Genomic DNA, 24,597 nt, shown 5'->3' on the forward strand with positions numbered 1-24,597 from the left:
CCCCCAGGTAATGCTGCCAGCCAGGACACCCCCAGGTAATGCTGCCAGCCAGGACACCCCAGGTAATGCTGCCAGCCAGGACACCCCCAGGTAATGCTGCCAGTCAGGACACCCCCAGGTAATGCTGCCAGTCAGGACACCCCCAGGTAATGCTGCCAGCCAGGACACCCCCAGGTAATGCTGCCATTTGTCATGATGATATTTTATCAAGAATAATGGATATTATTATTATTTTTTAAATATTTGGTCGCTTGACAGAGAAGAAGCAGTAGCCTAAATTCAGAACCAGGTTCGCTGTGTGTGGAAAAAGGGGGTGGAGAGGAGGGACCATGGGGCCATCACGGGACCTCCCCTCCCTTCCGTTACCATGACAACAGCCATGGATGGGGGAGCCACATGTGGAGGGAGGAGAGGAGATCAGTACAGGTGTTGATGTGGTTTCCGCATGGCTTTATTCATCCTTGCTGTGATGACTGTAGGTTACTGGACATGGATAGCTGCGGTCAGAACACCTACGCAATCTCACCATAGTTTCCCGTTGTATTCGGTAACCTTGCTTTTCGGGGATACGGAGTGTATCATTTAACTTACGGTGGAAATAATTATCACCAACCAAACGGTACTATGGTGCATCACTCGGGATCCACACAGTCCTTCAAGCAGCAAAACGGTTAGTAGTTATGAGAGTGTCGGTTTCGTTTTGATTCCGTCGTGTTACTTTTTAATGTGATGGTCGATGTGGACTTTTTGTACCTTTGTTTACTAGTTTGGGAATTCTGTTTTTTTCTGGAATGACGAGCTGTCACGAGCGTGCACCTCTGCTTCATTCCCTCCTCGCGCGCGCTATGATAACAGGGTTTCCTTGGAACGGGTGACACCGAGACGGTGCTGGCTGTTCTCTACAGTCTGAAATCATGTCAGGATATTTGTCCATTTGTTCTCATTTTACCATTGAAATTAATTGACTTTTGACAATCACATTTCTATTGATGCAACATGATATTGATGAGCCAGGCTAAATAAGCCCAAATAATACCCTTTTTTTTAAAATTCTGCGTGCGTCCATAAATCAGACACATTGATTGGTAGTTTCACACTTGTTTTCATAGCCTATCATCATTGGCAGTCTATTCCCTATGTGGAGCACTACCTGGGACTGGAGCACACTACCTGGGTCTAGACAGGTAGCCTATCGGTTACGAGCGTTTTGGGCAATAACCGAAAAGGCACTGGTTCGAATCCCCGAGCAGACTAGGTGGGGGAAAAGATCTGTCGATGTGCCCTTTGAGCAAGGCACTTAGCCCTAATTATTCTTGTAAATCTCTCTGGATAGGAGTGTGGTAAATAACTAAAGTATAGATCCTCTCTGTGATAATTCAGAGCCAATACCTTGAGTGGTGCTCATCTATAAGTCTCTCTATTGATCTATAAGTGTCTCTATTGATCTATAAGTCTCTCTATTGATCTATAAGTCTCTATTGATCTATAAGTCTCTCTATTGATCTATAAGTCTCTCTATTGATCTGTTGGTTTATAAGTCTCTCTATTGATCTGTTGATCGATAAGTCACTCTATTGATCTATAAGTCTCTCTATTGATCTATAAGTCTCTCTATTGATCTGTTGATCGATAAGTCACTCTATTGATCTATAAGTCTCTCTATTGATATATAAGTCTCTCTATTGATCTATTGGTTTATACATCTCTCTATTGATCTGTTGATCGATAAGTCACTCTATTGATCTATTGGTTTATACATCTCTCTATTGATCTGTTGATCTATAAGTCTCTCTATTGGTTTATAAGTCTCTCTATTGATCTATAAGTCTCTCTATTGATCTGTTGATCGATAAGTCACTCTATTGATCTATAAGTCTCTCTATTGATATATAAGTCTCTCTATTGATCTATTGGTTTATACATCTCTCTATTGATCTGTTGATCGATAAGTCACTCTATTGATCTATTGGTTTATACATCTCTCTATTGATCTGTTGATCTATAAGTCTCTCTATTGATCTATAAGTCTCTCTATTGATCTGTTGATCTATAAGTCTCTCTATTGATCTATTGGTTTATAAGTCTCTCTATTGATCTATAAGTCTCTCTATTGATCTGTTGATCTATAAGTCTCTCTATTGATCTATTGATCTATAAGTCTCTCTATTGATCTATTGGTTTATAAGTCTCTCTATTGATCTATTGGTTTATAAGTCTCTCTATTGATCTATTGATCTATAAGTCTCTCTATTGATCTATAAGTCTCTCTATTGATCTATTGGTTTATACATCTCTCTATTGATCTGTTGATCTATAAGTCTCTCTATTGATCTATTGATCTATAAGTCTCTCTATTGATCTATTGGTTTATAAGTCTCTCAATTGATATTTTGGTTTATAAGTCTCTCTATTGATCTATAAGTCTCTCTATTGATCTATTGGTCTATAAGTCTCTCTATTGATCTGTTGATCTATAAGTCTCTCTATTGATCTGTTGATCTATAAGTCTCTCTATTGATCTGTTGATCTATAAGTCTCTCTATTGATCTATAAGTCTCTCTATTGATCTATTGGTTTATAAGTCTCTCTATTGATCTGTTGATCTATAAGTCTCTCTATTGATCTGTTGATCTATAAGTCTCTCTATTGATCTGTTGATCGATAAGTCACTCTATTGATCTATAAGTCTCTCTATTGATCTATAAGTCTCTCTATTGATCTATAAGTCTCTATTGATCTGTTGATATATAAGTCTCTCTATTGATCTATAAGTCTCTCTATTGATCTGTTGATCTATAAGTCTCTCTATTGATCTGTTGATCTATAAGTCTCTCTATTGATCTATAAGTCTCTCAATTGATCTATTGATCTATAAGTCTCTCTATTGATCTGTTGATCTATAAGTCTCTCTATTGATCTGTTGATCTATAAGTCTCTCTATTGATCTATAAGTCTCTCAATTGATCTTTTGGTTTATAAGTCTCTCTATTGATCTGTTGATCTATAAGTCTCTCTATTGATCTATGAGTCTCTCTATTGATCTATTGGTTTGTCTCTCTATTGATCTATTAGTCTCTCTATTGATCTATTGGTCTATAAGTCTCTCTATTGATCTATAACTATCTCTATTGATCTATTGGTTTATAAGTCTCTCTATTGATCTATTGGTTTATAAGTCTCTCTATTGATCTATAAGTCTCTCTATTGATCTATAAGTCTCTCTATTGATCTATAAGTCTCTCTATTGATCTATTGGTCTATAAGTCTCTCTATTGATCTATAACTATCTCTATTGATCTATTGGTTTATAAGTCTCTCTATTGATCTATTGGTTTATAAGTCTCTCTATTGATCTATAAGTCTCTCTATTGATCTATAAGTCTCTCTATTGATCTATAAGTCTCTCTATTGATCTATTGGTCTATAAGTCTCTCTATTGATCTGTTGATCTATAAGTCTCTCTATTGATCTATAAGTCTCTCTATTGATCTGTTGATCTATAAGTCTCTCTATTGATCTATTGATCTATAAGTCTCTCTATTGATCTGTTGGTTTATAAGTCTCTCTATTGATCTGTTGATCTATAAGTCTCTCTATTGATCTATAAGTCTCTCTATTGATCTATTGGTTTATAAGTCTCTCTATTGATCTATAAGTCTCTCTATTGATCTATTGGTGTGCTGAAGATATATTGCTGTGTGTTTTTTATTTATTTATTTATTTTTTACCTTTATTTAACTAGGCAAGTCAGTTAATTAAGAACAAATTCTTATTTTCAATGACGGCCTGGGAACAGTGGGTTAACTGCTTGTTCAGGGGCAGAACGACAGACCTTGTCAGCTCGGGGTTTGAACTTGCAACCTTCCGGTTACTAGTCCAACGCTCTAACCACTAGGCTACCCTGCCGCCTCTACACTCTAACCACTAGGCCACCCTGCCGCCTCTACACTCTAACCACTAGGCTACCTGCCGCCCCTCCACTCTAACCACTAGGCTACCTGCCGCCCCTCCACTCTAACCACTAGGCTACCTGCCGCCCCTCCACTCTAACCACTAGGCTACCTGCCGCCCCTCCACTCTAACCACTAGGCTACCTGCCGCCCCTCCACTCTAACCACTAGGCTACCTGCCGCCCCTCCACTCTAACCACTAGGCTACCTGCCGCCCCTCCACTCTAACCACTAGGCTACCTGCCGCCCTCCACTCTAACCACTAGGCTACCTGCCGCCCCTCCACTCTAACCACTAGGCTACCTGCCCCCTCTATACTCTAACCACTAGGCTACCTGCCGCCCCTCCACTCTAACCACTAGGCTACCCTGCCGCCCCTCCACTCTAACCACTAGGCTACCTGCCACCCCTCCACTCTAACCACTAGGCTACCCTGCCGCCCCTCCACTCTAACCACTAGGCTACCTGCCGCCCCTCCACTCTAAACACTAGGCTACCCTGCCGCCCCTCCACTCTAACCACTAGGCTACCCTGCCTCCCCTCCACTCTAACCACTAGGCTACCCTGCCGCCCCTCCACTCTAACCACTAGGCTACCCTGCCTCCCCTCCACTCTAACCACTAGGCTACCCTGCCTCCCCTCCACTCTAACCACTAGGCTACCCTGCCTCCCCTCCACTCTAACCACTAGGCTACCCTGCCGCCCCTCCACTCTAACCACTAGTCTACCCTGCCGCCCCTCCACTCTAACCACTAGGCTACCTGCCGCCCCTCCACTCTAACCACTAGGCTACCTGCCGCCCCTCCACTCTAACCACTAGGCTACCTGCCGCCCCTCCACTCTAACCACTAGGCTACCTGCCGCCCCTCCACTCTAACCACTAGGCTACCTGCCACCCCTCCACTCTAACCACTAGGCTACCTGCCGCCCCTCCACTCTAACCACTAGGCTACCTGCCCCCCCTCCACTCTAACCACTAGGCTACCTGCCGCCCCTCCACTCTAACCACTAGGCTACCCTGCCGCCCCTCCACTCTAACCACTAGGCTACCTGCCACCCCTCCACTCTAACCACTAGGCTACCCTGCCACCCCTCCACTCTAACCACTAGGCTACCTGCCGCCCCTCCACTCTAACCACTAGGCTACCCTGCCGCCCCTCCACTCTAACCACTAGGCTACCCTGCCGCCCCTCCACTCTAAACACTAGGCTACCCTGCCGCCCCTCCACTCTAACCACTAGGCTACCCTGCCTCCCCTCCACTCTAACCACTAGGCTACCCTGCCTCCCCTCTACTCTAACCACTAGGCTACCCTGCCTCCCCTCCACTCTAACCACTAGGCTACCCTGCCGCCCCTCCACTCTAACCACTAGTCTACCCTGCCGCCCCTCCACTCTAACCACTAGGCTACCCTGCCGCCCCTCCACTCTAACCACTAGGCTACCCCTCACCCCTCCACTCTAACCACTAGGCTACCTGCCGCCCCGCTCACATTTTGTATGAACCTACAGTAAACATAAATCGCTGACTTCCATGTGCACAAACACTTAACAAAAATATAAAACGCAACATGCAATAATTTCAAAAGATTTGACTGAGTTACACTTAAATTAAGGAATTCAGTCGATTGAAATGAATATGTGTTGGTCACAGATATGTTTTTTTTTTTTTTTAAGTAAGTCAGAAAAGCAGGCAGTATCACAGCGGGCCACCTGTGCTGTTATGTAACTACAACTAGACAGATGGCTGAGAGAGAGAGACATCAGATGGAGAGAAATACAGAAGGGTGTAGTTGGTGTGGTCTGCCGTCTGTATGTCTTTACAATGAACAGATGGGTGTAGTTGGTGTGGTCTGTATGTCTTTACAATGAACAGATGGGTGTAGTTGGTGTGGTCTGTATGTCTTTACAATGAACAGATGGGTGTAGTTGGTGTGGTCTGTATGTCTTTACAATGAACAGATGGGTGTAGTTGGTGTGGTCTGTATGTCTTTACAATTAACAGATGGGTGTAGTTGGTGTGGTCTGTATGTTTTACAATTAACAGAAGGGTGTAGTTGGTGTGGTCTGTATGTCTTTACAATGAACAGAAGGGTGTAGTTGGTGTGGTCTGTATGTTTTACAATGAACAGAAGGGTGTAGTTGGTGTGGTCTGTATGTTTTACAATTAACAGAAGGGTGTAGTTGGTGTGGTCTGTATGTCTTTACAATGAACAGAAGGGTGTAGTTGGTGTGGTCTGTATGTTTTACAATTAACAGAAGGGTGTAGTTGGTGTGGTCTGTATGTTTTACAATTAACAGAAGGGTGTAGTTGGTGTGGTCTGTATGTCTTTACAATGAACAGAAGGGTGTAGTTGGTGTGGTCTGTATGTTTTACAATTAACAGAAGGGTGTAGTTGGTGTGGTCTGTATGTCTTTACAATGAACAGAAGGGTGTAGTTGATGTGGTCTGTATGTTTTACAATTAACAGATGGGTGTAGTTGGTGTGGTCTGTATGTCTTTACAATTAACAGATGGGTGTAGTCTGTATGTCTTTACAATTAACAGAAGGGTGTAGTTGGTGTGGTCTGTATGTCTTTACAATGAACAGATGGGTGTAGTTGGTGTGGTCTGCCGTCTGTATGTCTTTACAATGAACAGAAGGGTGTAGTTGGTGTGGTCTGTATGTCTTTACAATGAACAGATGGGTGTAGTTGGTGTGGTCTGTATGTCTTTACACTGAACCGATGTACACAGTGTGCCTAGTGTTCTTTTGGCTTTACAATCTGTTACCGACCCGGCATTTACCTAGTAAAAACATGACTGTCACGGTTTTCATGTGGTGAAGGAGAGTCGGACCAAACTACAGCGTGTAGATTGCGATCCATGTTTAATAAAACAACGTAACACGAATCAGAACACAAACTCAACAAAACAATAAACGTAAAGAAAACCGAAACAGCCTAAACTGGTGCAAACTAACACAGAATAAGGACATCAAGACACTAAGGACAATCACCCACAATACAACCAAAGAATATGGCTGCCTAAATATGGTTCCTAATCAGAGACAACGATAAACACCTGACTCTGATTGAGAATCAGTTCAGACAGCCATAGACTCTCCTAGAACACCCCACTAAGCTACAATCCCATACACCACATACAAAAACCCATGTCACACCCTGGCCTGACCAAATACATGAAGAAAAACACAAAATACTACGACCAGGGCGTGACAATGACTCAGTGTTGTGTGATAATTAGCTCCGGTTTATTCTCAGGGAGTAGATCAGCTTTTTAAAAAAATATATATTTTACCTTTATTTAACCAGGCAAGTCAGTTAAGAACATATTCTTATTTTCAATGACGGCCTGGGAACAGTGGGTTAACTGCCTGTTCAGGGGCAGAACGACAGATTTGTACCTTGTCAGCTCAGTGGGTTTGAACTCACAACCTTGCGGTTACTAGTCCAACGCTCTAACCACGCTGAAGTAGTATCGGGGTTACAATGTATCGAACATATCAAAGATACTGTATAGAACAGTGGGTTAACTGCCTGCTCGGGGTTTGAACTCACAACCTTCTGGTTACTAGTCCAACGCTCTAACCACTAGGCTACGCTGCCACCCCTTCTATACAGCTTCTATACTGCAGATAGTAGGTTCCATCAACGTAATTATCTGCATCATTTCCAATCCCCGCTCCATATATATTTTTTTAAATTTACACTACATGGCCAAAAGTATGTGCTCGTCGAACATCTCATTCCACAATGAAGGGCATTAATATGGAGTTGGTCCTCCCTTTGCTGCTATAACAGCCTCCATGCCAAGATTGTGCAAATCTGCCATCAAGGCAAAGGGTGGCTACTTTGAAGAAAGTAAAATCTAAAATATATTTTTGATTTGTTTAACACTTTTTCTGGTTACTACATGATTCCATATGTGTTATTTCATAGTTTATGTCTTCACTATTATTGTACAAATAAAGAAAAACCCTTGAATGAGTAGGTGTGTCTGAACTTTTGACAGATACACACTATTCAGACCCCTTGACTTTTCCCACATTTTGTTAGTTTACATCCTTATCCTCATAATAACAAAGCAAAAATGTGGGGTTTTTTTGCTAATAAAAAAAAAGAACTGAAATATCACATTTACATAAGTATTCAGATCATTTACTCAGTACTTTGTTGAAGCACCTTTGGCAGAGATTACAGCCGTAGGGACGTTGCCAGGTTTCCTCCAGACGTGACGTATAATCTTGGTTTCATCAGAACAGAGAATCTTGTTTCTCATGGCCTAAAAGAGTCTTTAGGTGCCTTTTGGCAAACTACAAGCGGGCTGTGATGTGCCTGAAGAGTGGCTTCTGTCTGGCCACTCTACCATAAAGGCCTGTTTGGTGGAGTCCTGCATAGATAGATGGTTGTCCTTCTGGAAGGTTCTCCCATCTCCACAGAGGAACTCTAGAGCTCTGACAGAGTGACCATCCGGTCTTGGTCACCTCCCTGACCAAGGCCATTGTCCCGCAATTGCGCAGTTTGTCCAGGCGGCCAGCTCTAGGAAGAGTCTTGGTGGTTCTAAACTTCTTCCATTTAAGGATGATGGAGGCCACTGTGTTCTTGGGGACCTTCAATGCTGCAGACATTTTTTGGTACCCTACCCCAGATCTGTGCATCGACACAATCCATTCTCGGAGCTCTACGGACAATTTCTTCAACCTCATGGCTTGGTTTCGTCTTTGACATGCACTGACAACTGTGGGACCTTCTATAGACAGGTGTGTGCCTTTCCAAATCATGTCCAATCAATTGAATTTACCACAGGGACTCCAATCATGTTGTAGAAACATCTCAAGGATGATCAATGGAAACAGGATGCACCTGAGCTCAATTTAGAGTCTCATAGCAAAGGGTTTGAATACTTATTTTAAGAAGGTATTTTTGTTTTGAATTTGTAATAAAACGTATGTAAATACAATATTTCTGTTTTTAATTTTTTTTTTTTAAATAAATTTGCTAACATTTCTAAAAACCTTTTCGCTTTGTCATAATGGTTGTCACGGATCCCTCCGGGAACCTTCATTACACACACCTGTCCCCTATTTCCCACTGATTAGTACCTGTATCAGTGTGCCCTTTGGTTTCCATTGGGCTGTCCATTATTGTTACAATGTCCGTTGGTGCGTGTGAGTATCAATATCAATTCATTTCAAATGTAGTGATATTGAACTCATCAGCTCTGTCTGGATCAAGTGCCATTCTGTGACTGGCTAATACACAGTAATGTCGTTTTGTTATCGAGTACCATGATGGTATCGTGATACTAAACCTGGTTTATCCGTAACGAAGCCCGAATTCTTGTGTGATGAGACGGCGCTAAAACAAACCCCTCCGCCTTTCTTTCTCCTTTCAGATTTACAACAGATGTGTGAAATGTCTTGTTGTGGCTTAGAGGCTTTGAGTGTTTTTTTAAAAGCTCTAATTCAATTAAATGCAATTATCAATTGAAGTTAAGATTTAGTTTTAGTAGCTAGACATTTAGCCTATGTCACTAATGACGCCCGAACACCCCTCTGTGAACCTAACAGATGGCTGAGAGTCCTAAATGGCACCCTAAGCACTAATCAGGGAATACGGTGCCATTTTTGGACGTAGCCTGTGTTATTTGATATGTTGCCAAGCAGAGAGAGAGAAACCGCTTCTGCTTCTGCGGGGAGAAGCTCTGGGGCATCACCTCCGTCTGGGCTCTGAGCAATACATTGTAGGCAGCACTGCAGTTTTGGGGGTTAGGCTGTGTGTGCATGTGTGGGTGCGTCTACTAGTAGATGCATGCTTTTGAGTTCAATATCATTACATTTTAAAATCTTTAGCCAACATTTTTCAGAGACAGCAAAGTGTATGCATAAATTAATCAATTATACCATGCTAAAACGTGACATATAATCTTGGTTTCATCTGCACACGAAAATGTATATATTTTTTGCAGAGTAGGTTTAGAGCATGAGGTAGTCACCTCATAAAAGTACTTGGGAGTATGACTAGACGGTAGAGCTAACATGATGCAGCCCAGACTCCCAGGCTAGGCAAGCAGTCAGTTAGTAGAGCTAGCATGATGCAGCCCAGACTCCCAGTACAGGCTAGCAGTTAGTTAGTAGAGCTAACATGATGCAGCCCAGACTCCCAGTACAGGCTAGCAGTTAGTTAGTAGAGCAGGCATGATGCAGCCCAGACTCCCAGTACAGGCTAGCAGTTAGTTAGTAGAGCTGACATGATGCAGCCCAGACTCCCAGTACAGGCTAGCAGTGAGTTAGTAGAGCAGGCATGATGCAGCCCAGACTCCCAGGCTAGTAGGCACGTTGCGCTCGCGTTATAAAGGGGAATATTGGCTACACTGATCGACAGACTTGATCTGCGAGACCGAAAGTAACAAACTCTTGTACCCAGTGGTGGAAAAAGTACCCAATTGTCATACTTGAATGAAAGTAAAGTAAGTGAGTCGCCCAGTAAAATACTACTTGAGTAAAAGTCTAAAGTATTTGGTTTGAAATATACTTAAGTACCAAAAGTAAAAGTATAAATAATTTCCTGATATTAAGCAAACCAGATGGCACCATTTTCTTGTTTTTTAAATTTACAGAGAGCCTGGTGCACACTCCAACACTCAGACATAATTTACAGAGAGCCTGGTGCACACTCCAACACTCAGACATAATTTACAGAGAGCCTGGTGCACACTCCAACACTCAGACATAATTTACAGAGAGCCTGGTGCACACTCCAACACTCAGACATCATTTACAGAGAGCCTGGTGCACACTCCAACACTCAGACATAATTTACAGAGAGCCTGGTGCACACTCCAACACTCAGACATAATTTACAGATAGCCTGGGGCACACTCCAACACTCAGACATCATTTACAGAGAGCCTGGTGCACACTCCAACACTCAGACATAATTTACAGAGAGCCTGGTGCACACTCCAACACTCAGACATCATTTACAGAGAGCCTGGTGCACACTCCAACACTCAGACATAATTTACAGAGAGCCTGGTGCACACTCCAACACTCAGACATCATTTACAGAGAGCCTGGTGCACACTCCAACACTCAGACATCATTTACAGATAGCCTGGGGCACACTCCAACACTCAGACATCATTTACAGATAGCCTGGGGCACACTCCAACACTCAGACATCATTTACAGAGAGCCTGGTGCACACTCCAACACTCAGACATCATTTACAGAGAGCCTGGTGCACACTCCAACACTCAGACATAATTTACAGAGAGCCTGGTGCACACTCCAACACTCAGACATAATTTACAGAGAGCCTGGGGCACACTCCAACACTCAGACATAATTTACAGAGAGCCTGGGGCACACTCCAACACTCAGACATCATTTACAGAGAGCCTGGTGCACACTCCAACACTCAGACATAATTTACAGAGAGCCTGGTGCACACTCCAACACTCAGACATAATTTACAGAGAGCCTGGGGCACACTCCAACACTCAGACATCATTTACAGAGAGCCTGGGGCACACTCCAACACTCAGACATCATTTACAGAGAGCCTGGTGCACACTCCAACACTCAGACATCATTTACAGAGAGCCTGGTGCACACTCCAACACTCAGACATCATTTACAGAGAGCCTGGGGCACACTCCAACACTCAGACATAATTTACAGAGAGCCAGGGCACACTCCAACACACTCAGACATAATTCATTTGTGTTTAGTGAGCTGCCAGATTAGAGGTAGTAGGGATGCATGGAGTAAAAAAGTAAATAATTTTCTTTAGGAATGTAGTGAAGTAAAAAGTTGACAGTGCATGTCAGAGCAAAAACCAAGCCATGAGGTCGAAGGAATTGTCCGTAGAGCTCCGAGACACGATTGTGTTGAGGCACAGATCTGGGGAAGGTCACCAAGAAACTCCTGAAGCATTGAAGGTTCCCAAGAACACAATGGCCTCCATCATTCTTAAATGGAATAAGTTTGGAACCACCAAGACTCTTCCTAGAGCTGGCAGGCTGGACTCGTAACCGAAAGTTTGCAAGTTCAAATCCCAGGCCAAACTGAGTAATCAGGGGAGAAGGGCCTTGGTCAGGGAGGTGACCAAGAACCCGGTGGTCACTCTGACACTGCTCTAGAGTCCCATCTCTGCAGCATTCCACCAACCAGGCCTTTATGGTAGAGTAGCCAGATGGAAGCCACTCCTCAGTAAATGTTTGGAACCGCCAAGACTTTACGTAGAGCTGGCCGGCTGGACTTGTAACCCGAAGGTTGCAAGTTCAAACCCCGAGCTGACAAGGTACAAATCTGTCGTTCTGCCTCTGAACAGGCAGTTAACCCACTGTTCCTAGGCCGTCATTGAAAATAAGAATTTGTTCTTAACTGACGTGCCTAGTAAAATAAAACAATTAGTTAGTTAGTTAAATAAAGTTCTTTTTTTTTAAAGGCTTTGGTCAGGGAGGTGACGAAGAACCCGAGGGTCACTCTGACAGATCTCTAGAGTTCCTCTGTGGAGATGGGAGAACCTTCCAGAAGGACAACCATCTCTGCAGCACTCCACAAATCAGACCTTTATGGTAGAGTGGCCAGACAGAAGCCACTCCTCAGTACAAGGCACATCACAGCCCGCTTGGAGTTTGCCAAAAGGCACCTAAAGACTCTTAGGCCATGAGAAACAAGATTCTCTCTTCTGATGAAACCAAGATTATACGTCACGTCTGGAGGAAACCTGGCAACGTCCCTACGATGAAGCATGGTGGTGGCAGCATCATGCTGAAGGGATGTTTTTCAGCAGCAGGGACTGGGAGACTTGTCAGGATAGAGGCAAAGATGAACGGAGCAAAGTACAGAGAGGTCCTTGATGAAAACCAGCTCCAGAGTGCTCAGGACCTCAACCTGGGGTGAAGGTTCACCCTAAGCACACAGCCAAGACATCGCAGTAGTGGCATCAAGGCAAGTCTCCGAATGCCCTTGAGTGGCCCAGCCAGAGCCCGGACTTGAACCCGATCAAACATCTCTGGAGAGACCTAAAATAGCTGTGCAGCGACGCTCCCCATCCAACCTGACAGAGCTTGAGAGGATCTGCAGAGAAGAATGGGAGAAACTCCCCAAATACAGGTGTCCCAAGCTTGTAGCGTCATACCAAAGAAGACCCGAGGCTGTAATCTCAAAGGTGCTTCAACAAAATACTGAGTAAAGGGTCTGAATACTTATTTAAATGTCATATTTCAGTTCTTATTTTTCATTTTTTATTAGCAAACATTTTTAAAAACCTGTTTTGCTTTGTCATTATGGGATATTTTAGGTAGATTTGATGAGGGGGGTGGACTATTGAAACAATTTTAGAATAAGGCTGTAACGTAACAAAATGTGGATAAAGTCAAGGAGTCTGAATACTTTCTGAGGGCTGTGTGTGTTTGTGTTACACACACACAGTACCAGTCAAAAGTTTGGACACACCTACTCATTCCAGGGTTGCTCTTTATTTTTACTATGTTCTACATTGCAGAATAATAGTGAAGACATCAGAACTATGCTTATTAACAAATCAAGATATATTTTATATTTTAAAATTCTTCAAATAGCCACCCTTTGCCTCGATAACAGCTTTGCAAACTCTTGGTATTCTCTCAACCAGCTTCATGAGGTAGTCACCTGGAATGCATTTCAATTAACAAGTGTGCCTTGTTAAAAGTTAATTTGTGGAATTTCTTTCCTTCTTAATGCATTTGAGACAATCAGTTGTGTTGTGACAAGGTAGGGGTGGTATACAGAAGATAGCCCTATTTGATAAAAGACCAAGTCCATATTATGACAAGAACAGCTCAAATAAGCAAAGAGAAACGACAGTCCATCATTACTTTAAAGACATGAAAGTCAATCATAAACCATCAACTTACAGTCATGTGTGCATACATTTTACGTACGTGTTGTCCTGGGAATCAAACCCACTGTCCTGACATTGCTAGCGCCATGCTCTAATGGGGATCCCTAATAAATACAGTTTGCTCTGTGGTCCGATGCGGGGGCGTGTTTGGTGCAGTGAGGAGCTCTGTTTCCTAGAGGGCCTCTGCCTTGGAGAGCTGGGACTAAGAGTCCACAGACATCTTCTAAGACATGAAAGATTCTAAGATTCAAACAAATATATATATATATATTTTAGCCTGGCAGTGATGTCACGTGTCCAACCCTCCCTGACCAATCATGTCGTCCCCAAGTTGACCCGCTAGAGGGACATCGATCCTTAAGACGTTTTTAACCCTCTTCCCTTGACTTCATATCGTCCTCTGTTCCCCTGGAGACTGGAATAGTTTAAAACTGGGATCGAATAGTTTACTGATGCTGGTTTCTTCACAAATACACACCAGTTTCCCCTTCAGAGCCATGTAGAATTTTCCATGGGCGCTAATTTCACACAATAGAAAAACTCCATTCAGTGACAGGACAATTTCAAACTCATTGGGGAGTCATGTTCCTATAGGTCCATTAAACCAGCTGCTATTTCTACTGGCTGAGGGGTCATGTTGAGGCTAGATACAGTCTTATTGGATCAGGGATGCTAGTTGCTGTTTTGCCCTTGAGCAAGGCACTTAACCCCCCCGTGCTGATCCCAGTCTATGACCATGTGCTGATCCCAGCCTTTGAGTGTTGTGTGGGGTTAGGGTAATAAGGGTAATTAATTAGAAAAAACACATTTACGATTCACATTGGACAATTAAGTTAATCTCTTTTCCCATCTGCATCCCACCTCTCTCTCCTCCTCCTCTACATCTCCCCCCTCTTCTCCTCTCCCCACCCCCCTCTCTCTCCTCCTCCTCTATCCTCTACATCTCCCCCTCTCTCTCCTCCTCTACATCTCCCCCTCTCTCTCCTCCTCCTCTACATCTCCCCCTCTCTCTCCTCCTCTACATCTCCCCCTCTCTCTCCTCCTCTACATCTCCCCTCTCTCTCCTCCTCCTCTACATCTCCCCCTCTCTCTCCTCCTCTACATCTCCTCCCTCTCTCCTCCTCTACATCTCCCCCTCTCTCTCCTCCTCTACATCTCCCCCCTCTCTCCTCCTCCTCTACATCTCCCCCTCTCTCTCCTCCTCTACATCTCCCCCTCTCTCTCCTCCTCCTCTACATCTCCCCTCTCTCCTCCTCCTCCTCTACATCTCCCCCTCTCTCTCCTCCTCCTCTACATCTCCCCCTCTTCTCCTCTCCCCACCCCCCCTCTCTCCTCCTCCTCTATCCTCTACATCTCCCCTCTCTCTCCTCCTCCTCTACATCTCCCCCTCCTCTACATCTCCCCCTCTCCTCCTCTCCCCACCCCCCTCTCTCTCCTCCTCTACATCTCCCCCTCTCTCTCCTCCTCCTCTACATCTCCCCCTCTCTCCTCCTCTACATCTCCCCTCTCCTCCTCTCCCCACCCCCCTCTCTCTCCTCCTCCTCTACATCTCCCCCTCTCTCTCTTCCTCTACATCTCCCCCTCTCTCCTCCTCTACATCTCCCCCTCTCTCTCCTGCTCTACATCTCCCCCTCTCTCTCCTCCTCTACATCTCCCCCTCTCTCTCCTCCTCCTCTACATCTCCCCCTCTCTCTCCTCCTCCTCTACATCTCCCCCCTCTCTCTCCTCCTCCTCTACATCTCCCCCTCTCTCTCCTCCTCTACATCTCCCCCTCTCTCTCCTCCTCCTCTACATCTCCCCCTCTCCTCCTCTCCCCACCCCTCTCTGTCCTCCTCTACATCTCCCCCTCTCTCTCCTCCTCCTCTACATCTTGCCCTCTCCTCCTCTCCCCACCCCTCCTCTACATCCCCCCTCTCTCCTCCTCCTCTACATCTCCCCCTCTCTCTCCTCCTCCTCTACATCTCCCCCCTCTCTCTCCTCCTCCTCTACATCCCCCTCTCTCTCCTCCTCCTCTACATCTCCCCCCCTCTCCTCCTCTCCTCCTCTCCCCAACCCCCTCTCTCCTCCTCCTCTACATCTCCCCCTCTCTCTCCTCCTCCTCTACATCTCCCCCCTCTCCTCCTCTCCTCCTCTCCCCAACCCCCCTCTCTCCTCCTCCTCTACATCTCCCCCTCTCTCTCCTCCTCCTCTACATCTCCCCTCTCTCTCCTCCTCCTCTACATCCCCCCTCTCTCCTCCTCCTCTACATCTCCCCCTCTCCTCCTCTCCTCCTCTCCCCAACCCCCTCTCTCCTCCTCCTCTACATCTCCCCTCTCTCTCCTCCTCCTCTACATCTCCCCCTCTCTCTCCTCCTCCTCTACATCCCCCTCTCTCTCCTCCTCCTCTACATCTCCCCCCCCTCTCCTCCTCTCCTCCTCTCCCCAACCCCCCTCTCTCCTCCTCCTCTACATCTCCCCCCTCTCCTCCTCTCCCCACCCCCTCTCTCTCCTCCTCCTCCCCCCTCTCTCCTCCTCCTCTACACCCCCCTCTCTCCTCCTCTCCCCACCCCCATCTCCCTCCTCCAGGCATGCACACAAGCATCAGTGAGATCTTGAAGGAGAAGCCGCTGAAGCCGTCCCGTCGCAGTCTGCCCTGCCTGGCTCAGAACCAGATACACCCACAGAGCCTCAGCCACGTTCTGTCCATGCCCTGCACCCCCGACGACAAGCCCCAGACACCGGTAGGGTTGGGAGTTGGCGGGGTATTTTATTACATTACTTAAGTCACTAGGTCAACAAAAAAAAAAACACTTCTCTGGAACCCTCAGTTTCACCATTTTGTAGTTTCCCGGATGCATCTAATCTAGGCCCTGATTAGTGGACATGTTTGAATCAGGTGTGCTTGCTCTGGAATAGATAACAAACTGTAACGACTGGGGGTCCCCCAAGGAGAGGTTTGAGATCCAATGACATATTGTGATTCTATGTACGGTGCATTTCGGAAAGTATTCAGACCCCTTCGCCCTTTTCTACAAACTGTGTGCAATCGCGGGAGAAAGGACTTGGTCAGGGAGCTAACCAAGATCCGATGGTCTGACAGAGCTCCTCTGTGGAGATGGGAGAACCTTCCAGAAGGACAACCATCTCTGCAGCACTCCACCAAACAGGCCTTTATGGTAGAGTGGCCAGACAGAAGCCACTCTTCAGGCACATCACAGCCCGCTTGGAGTTTGCCAAAAGGCACCGAAAGACTCTTAGGCCATGAGAAACAAGATTCTCTGTTCTGATGAAACCAAGATTATACGTCACGTCTGGAGGAAACCTGGCAACGTCCCTACGATGAAGCATGGTGGTGGCAGCATCATGCTGAAGGGATGTTTTTCAGCAGCAGGGACTGGGAGACTTGTCAGGATCGAGGCAAAGATGAACAGAGTAAAGTACAGAGAGAGATCCTTGATGAAAACCTGCTCCAGAGCGCTCAGGACCTCAGACTGGGGCGAAGATTCACCTTCCAACAGGACAACCACCCTAAGCACACAGCCAAGACAATGCAGGTGTGGCTTCAGGACAAGTCTCTGAATGTCCTTAAGTGGCCCAGCCAGAGCCCGGACTTGAAAAATAGCTGTGCAGCAACGCTCCCCATCCAACCTGACAGAACTTGAGAGGATCTGCAGAGAAGAATGGGAGAAACTCTCCAAATACAGGTGTGCCAAGCTTGTAGCGTCATACCCATGAAAACTTGATGCTGTAATCGCTGCTAAAGGTGCTTCAACAAAATAAGAGTATGAATACTTTTAAGTAAATGTGATATTTTTGCTAAATTTGCAAAAATGTCTAAAACCTGTTTTTGCTTTGTTGTTATGGGATATTGTGATGTCATTATGGGTTATTGTGATGTCATTAGGGGGTATTGTGATGTCATTATGGGTTATTGTGATGTCATTATGGGGTATTGTGTGTAGATTGATGATGGAAAAAAAAACAATTTAATACATTTTAGAATAAGGCTGTAACGTAACAAAATGTGGAATAGGTCTAGGGGTCTGAATACTTTGGCACTGTACCTATCATGATTCTATATGGATTGCAATTTGAGTGAGATGAGAGAGAGCCATGAGAAGCTACAGGACAATAAATAGACGAGTTTTGGAGCAGGTAAAGCCGACTAGCTGGATCTATTTTCCCTCTTCCATCTGCAGCCGGATCTCCAGGACCAGACACGTGCCCAGCTCCAGACCCAGCAGGTCGACCCCTGGTTACAGCACCAGGCCCAGGGAAAGGACCACCGTCAGCTCCAAGCCCAGACCCAGCCTCTGACCCACAGTCACAGCACCTCCTGCACCCTCATCCCTTCAAAGACAGGTCAGTCAGTCGGTGTGTCTGTCCGTTCTCCCCACAGCCTGTCTGAGTTTTTGACGTATTCTACAACAACTTTAACAGTGCGGTTAGTATATACAGTTTTAGTGTGATTCCTGGAGGAAGTAAACCCACATCCTCACATACTGTAGGTCTAACAAGGTCATGATGGGTTGATGCAGGGTGAGACCAGTTTTCACTCTCGGCGACAGCATCATAACATATAATATATATACAAAAGTATGTGGAAGCCCCGTAAAATTAGTGGATTCAGCTATTTCAGCCACACCCGTTGCTGACAGGTGTATAAAATCGAGCACACAGCCATGCAATCTCCATAGACAAACATTGGCAGTAGAATGGCCCTTACTGAAGAGCTCTGTGACTTTCAACGTTGCACCGTCCTAGGATGCCACCTTTCCAATAAGTCAGTCAAATTTCTGCCCTGCTAGAACTGCCCCGGTCAACTGTAAGTGCTGTTATTGTGAAGTGGAAACACATTCTCTGGCAGACATGGCTTGTCAATGTTAAGGGTCTTGTGTTATTTTAACCAACAGCCACAATGTCCTACATTTGAATTGTGCATTCTGGTAGTCCGACGGACAAATCTGGGTTTGGCGAATGCCAGGAGAACTCTACCTGCCCAAATTCATAGTGCCAACTGTACATTTTGGTGGAGGAGGAATAATGGTCTGAGGATGTTTTTCGTGGTTCGGGCCCCTAAGTTCCAGTGAAGGGAAATCTTAACGCAACAGCATACAATGACATTCTAGACGATTCTCTGCTTCCAACTTTGGGGCAAATTTGGGGACGGCCCTTTCCTGTTTCAGCATGACAAGGTCCTTACAGAAATTGTTTGTCAAGATTGGTGTGGAAGAACTTGACTGGCCTGCACAGAGCCCTGACCTCAACCCCATCAAACACCTTTGGGATGAATTGGAACGCCAAATTAATGCCCATGATTTTAGAATGACATGTTCGAAGTTCGGTTGTCCACATACTTTTGGTCATGTAGTGTAGATTGATGGTCCACTTTCTACACTGTAATTGCTACTCACTATCATGGACTGTTTACTGTTTATCATGGACTGTTTACTGTTTATCATGGACTGTTTACTGTTTATCATGGACTGTTTACTGTTTATCATGGACTGTTTACTGTTTATCATGGACTGTTTACTGTTTATCATGGACTGTTTACTGTTTATCATGGACCGTTTCCTGTTTATCATGGACCGTTTCCTGTTTATCATGGACTGTTTACTGTTTATCATGGACTGTTTCCTGTTTATCATGGACTGTTTACTGTTTATCATGGACCGTTTCCTGTTTATCATGGACTGTTTACTGTTTATCATGGACCGTTTCCTGTTTATCATGGACCGTTTCCTGTTTATCATATCAGTACTTAATCCACCATCATGTGAGATTTGTTTATGATGATGATGATGACATGTGATAATGATTTTATTCATCGTTAGCTCTGGCAGACTGTAAAATACATTACGTTGTGCTGGTATTTAAACAAAAAAAACAGACAGATTGTTTTTCAGTGGTTCCAATGGTTCCGTAACCAAACTTGTCCTTACCTCAAGCCCCGTAAACCTTACCCTTACCTCAAGCCCCGTAAACCTAACCCTTACCTCAAGCCCCGTAAACCTTGTCCTTACCTCAAGCCCCGTAAACCTAACCCTTACCTCAAGCCCCGTAAACCTAACCCTCAAGCCCCGTAAACCTAACTCTAACCTCAAGCCCCGTAAACCTAACTCTAACCTCAAGCCCCGTAAACCTAACCCTAACCTCAAGCCCCGTAAACCTAACCCTAACCTCAAGCCCCGTAAACCTAACCCTAACCTCAAGCCCCGTAAACCTAACCTAACCTCAAGCCCCGTAAACCTAACTCTAACCTCAAGCCCCGTAAACCTAACTCTAACCTCAAGCCCCGTAAACCTAACTCTAACCTCAAGCCCCGTAAACCTAACCCCTAACCTCAAGCCCCGTAAACCTAACCCTAACCTCAAGCCCCGTAAACCTAACCCTAACCTCAAGCCCCGTAAACCTAACCCTAACCTCAAGCCCCGTAAACCTAACCCTAACCTCAAGCCCCGTAAACCTAACCCTAACCTCAAGCCCCGTAAACCTAACCCTTACCATAACCTTGACTATACCCGGTTGAGTATCAACTACCTACAAAAAAAAAATGTACATTTGTTTTCATAGTGACAGTGACATTGCTTACACATGGTATTGATTTGAGATGATTGTGATACATCTTCAGGTGGTGTTGTGTAAAGCGGTGGCTGTTTTAAACGTTGGCGTCACTGTGAGGCGTGGGGGGGGGAAACTATGCAGTGGTGCGGTGAGCAACACACCGCATTAAGCCACAGTGGATAAGATAGATGTCGCCGCTGTGAGGGAGAAGAAAAAAATCATTCTCCTCTAATAAGGACATCTGTAGCGGTGGGGGAGAATTCACTCAAATACCATTCACATTCAAATGAGCAGTTTAGCATGACTCAGAAGTCCCTGCATGCATCCCCAAAATTCACCTGCCTAGTGCACTACCTTGGACCACTACAGGGAATAGGTTGCCATTGGGGATGCATGTGGTTAGAGTGGAGGGCGTCAGGTAACCTAGTGGTTAGAGTGGAGGGGCGGCAGGTAACCTAGTGGTTAGAGTGGAGGGGGCGGCAGGTAGCCTAGTGGTTAGAGTGGAGGGGTGGCAGGTAGCCTAGTGGTTAGAGTGGAGGGGCGGCAGGTAGCCTAGTGGTTAGAGTGGAGGGGCGGCAGGGTAGCCTAGTGGTTAGAGTGGAGGGGCGGCAGGTAACCTGGTGGTTAGAGTGGAGGGGCGGCAGGTAACCTAGTGGTTAGAGTGGAGGGGCGGAAGGTAGCCTAGTGGTTAGAGTGGAGGGGTGGAAGGTAGCCTAGTGGTTAGAGTGGAGGGGTGGAAGGTAGCCTAGTGGTTAGAGTGGAGGGGCGGCAGGTAACGTGGTGGTTAGAGTGGAGGGGCGGCAGGTAACCTAGTGGTTAGAGTGGAGGGGCGGCAGGTAACCTAGTGGTTAGAGTGGAGGGGCGGCAGGTAACCTGGTGGTTAGAGTGGAGGGGCGGCAGGTAACCTAGTGGTTAGAGTGGAGGGGCGGCAGGTAACCTAGTGGTTAGAGTGGAGGGGCGGCAGGTAACCTAGTGGTTAGAGTGGAGGGGCGGCAGGTAACCTAGTGGTTAGAGTGGAGGGGCGGCAGGTAACCTAGTGGTTAGAGTGGAGGGGCGGCAGGTAACCTAGTGGTTAGAGTGGAGGGGCGGCAGGGTAGACTAGTGGTTAGAGTGGAGGGGTGGCAGGTAACCTGGTGGTTAGAGTGGAGGGGCGGCAGGTAACCTAGTGGTTAGAATGGAGAGGCGGCAGGTAACCTGGTGGTTAGAGTGGAGGGGTGGCAGGGTAGACTAGTGGTTAGAGTGGAGGGGTGGCAGGTTGCCTAGTGGTTAGAGTGGAGGGGCGGAAGGTAACCTAGTGGTTAGAGTGGAGGGGCGGCAGGTAACCTAGTGGTTAGAATGGAGAGGCGGCAGGTAACCTGGTGGTTAGAGTGGAGGGGCGGAAGGTAACCTAGTGGTTAGAGTGGAGGGGCGGCAGGTAGCCTAGTGGTTAGAGTGGAGGGGCGGCAGGTAGCCTAGTGGTTAGAGTGGAGGGGCGGAAGGTAACCTAGTGGTTAGAGTGGAGGGGTGGCAGGTAGCCTAGTGGTAAGAGTGGAGGGGCGGCAGGGTAGCCTAGTGATTAGAGTGGAGGGGCGGCAGGTAGCCTTGTGGTTAGAGTGGAGGGCGGCAGGTAGCCTAGTGGTTAGAGTGGAGGGGCGGCAGGTAGCCTAGTGGTTAGAGTGGAGGGGCGGCAGGTAGCCTAGTGGTTAGCGTGGAGGGGCGGAAGGTAACCTAGTGGTTAGAGTGGAGGGGCGGCAGGTAGCCTAGTGGTTAGAGTGGAGGGGGCGGCAGGTAGCCTAGTGGTTAGAGTGGAGGGGCGGAAGGTAACCTAGTGGTTAGAGTGGAGGGGCGGCAGGTAGCCTAGTGGTTAGAGCATTGGGACCAGTAACCGAAAAGGTCGAATCCCAGAGCTGACAAGGTAAAAATCTGTCGTTCTGCCCTCGAACGAGGCAGTTAACCCACTGTTCCAAGGCCGTCATTGAAAAAAAGAATTTGTTCATATTAACTGACTTGTCTTGTTAAATAAATAAATGTAAAATAAAAATGTGTTGACTATCTTTGACAGAGGAATGGGAACACTGAATAACTACAGACATCAATGATTCCAAAAACCCCGAAGGGTTTTTAAAGAAACAGTACCACTGGCCACCCCACCACTGTTGTTGCTGTTCTTTGTGGCCGAGCTGAGGAGAGTTGTGCAGCCTGGTAAAACAACAGTGTGTAGCACATGTTACGCTTGATGTCCGAGGGGGAAAACAGTGTTGGGTTGGCATTGACTCTGAACCCCTGTATATAGCCTCCCACATTGCCTCTGTACCAGTACCCCTGTATATAGTCTCCACATTGACTCTGTACCGGTACCCCTGTATATAGTCTCCACATTGACTCTGAACCCCCTGTATATAGCCTCCACATTGCCTCTGTACCAGTACCCCTGCATATAGCCTCCCACATTGACTCTGTACCGGTACCCCCTGTATATAGCCTCCACATTGACTCTGTACCGGTACCCCTGTATATAGTCTCCACATTGACTCTGAACCCCTGTATATAGCCTCCACATTGCCTCTGTACCAGTACCCCTGCATATAGCCTCCACATTGACTCTGTACCGGTACCCCTGTATATAGCCTACACATTGACTCTGTACCGGTACCCCTGTATATAGTATCCACATTGACTCTGTACCGGTACCCCCTGTATATAGCCTCCACATTGACTCTGTACCAGTACCCCCTGTATATAGCCTCCACATTAACTCTGTACCAGTACCCCTGTATATAGCCTCCACATTGACTCTGTACCAGTACCCCTGTATATAGCCTCCACATTGACTCTGTACTGGTACCCCTGTATATAGCCTCCACATTGACTCTGTACCGTAATACCCTGTATATAGCCTCCACACTGACTCTGTACTGGTACCCCTGTATATAGCCTCCACATTGACTCTGTACCGTAATACCCTGTATATAGCCTCCACACTGACTCTGTACCGTAATACCCTGTATATAGCCTCCACACTGACTCTGTACCGTAACACCCTGTATATAGCCTCCACACTGACTCTGTACCGTAACACCCTGTATATAGCCTCCACACTGACTCTGTACCGTAATACCCTGTATATAGCATCGTTATTGTTAGTCTTATTGTGTTACTTTTTATTATAACTTTTATTTTAGTCTACTTGGTAAATATTTCTTCTTCTTGAACCGCACTGTTGTTTAAGTGCTTGTAAGTAAAGCATTTCACAGTAAAGTCTACACCAGTTAGGAAATTATATGTAACAAAATGTGTAAAAAGTCAAGGGGTCTGAATATTATCCAAATGCATGGCCCCTCCCTCGTTTTAGGTTAAATGCTCTACAACAAGGCTTTCTTAGTGTCCAATAAGCTTTCTCTACCCTTAACCTTCTTCTGAACACCTCCAAAACAAAGGTCATGTGGTTTGGTAAGAAGAATGACCCTCTCCCCACAGGTGTGATTACTACCTCTGAGGGTTTAGAGCTTGAGGTAGTCACCTCATACAAGTACTTGGGAGTATGGCTAGACAGTACACTGTCCTTCTCTCAGCACATATCAAAGCTGTAGGCTAAAGTTAAATATACACTTGGTTTCCTCTGTAATGAAATCCTCTTTCACCTCAGCCGCCAAACTATCTCTGATTCAGATGACCATCCTACCCATGCTAGATTACGGAGACATAATATATAGATCGGCAGGTAAGGGTGCTCTCGAGCGGCTAGATGTTCTTTACCATTTGGCCATCAGATTTGCCACCAAGGCTCCTTATAGGACACATCACTGCACTCTATACTCCTCTGTAAACTGGTCATCTCTGTATACCCGTCGCAAGACCCACTGGTTGATGCTTATTTATAAAACCCTCTTTGGCCTCACTCACCCCTATCTGAGATACCTATTGCAGCCCTCATCCTCTACCCGTTCTGACAGTCACATTCTGTTAAAGGTCCCCAAAGCATACATCCCTGGGTCGCTCCTCTTTAAATTTTTGCTGCAGCTAGCGACTGGAACGAGCTGCAAAAAAACACTCAAAATGGACAGTTTTATCTCAATCTCTTCATTCAAAGACTCAATCATGGACACTTTGACTGACAGTTGTGGCTGCTTTGTGTTATGTATTGTTGTCTCTACCTTCTTGCCCTTTGTGCTGTTGTCTGTGACCAATGTTTGTACAATGTTTTGCGCTGCTACCATGTTGCTGTGG

General features: G+C 45.9%; 1 protein-coding gene across 1 annotated transcript; it reads left to right on the forward strand.

Moving 5' to 3' along the window:
* The first annotated feature begins 397 nt into the window (after window positions 1-397).
* Window positions 398-19,913, forward strand: LOC127908486 (putative uncharacterized protein DDB_G0294196). The gene is made up of 4 exons (XM_052467051.1): window positions 398-670; window positions 16,411-16,565; window positions 18,024-18,194; window positions 19,776-19,913. Exons 1-4 carry the CDS (start codon window positions 625-627, stop codon window positions 19,911-19,913), a joined length of 510 nt encoding a protein of 169 aa, XP_052323011.1. The 5' UTR covers window positions 398-624.
* The last annotated feature ends 4,684 nt before the right edge of the window (window positions 19,914-24,597 follow it).

Source organism: Oncorhynchus keta, chromosome 17, assembly GCF_023373465.1.
Source record: "Oncorhynchus keta strain PuntledgeMale-10-30-2019 chromosome 17, Oket_V2, whole genome shotgun sequence".
Taxonomy (NCBI): domain Eukaryota; kingdom Metazoa; phylum Chordata; class Actinopteri; order Salmoniformes; family Salmonidae; genus Oncorhynchus; species Oncorhynchus keta.

Excerpts from the sequence above, each read along its gene's own strand:
- LOC127908486 (XM_052467051.1), top strand. The coding sequence starts at position 625 with ATGGTGCATCACTCGGGATCCACACAGTCCTTCAAGCAGCAAAACG. Across the intron at positions 671-16,410 it reads GTCCTTCAAGCAGCAAAACG|GCATGCACACAAGCATCAGT; the intron begins GTTAGTAGTTAT and ends TCCCTCCTCCAG. Across the intron at positions 18,195-19,775 it reads CTTCAAAGACAGGTCAGTCA|CCCCGTAAACCTTACCCTTA; the intron begins GTCGGTGTGTCT and ends CCTTACCTCAAG.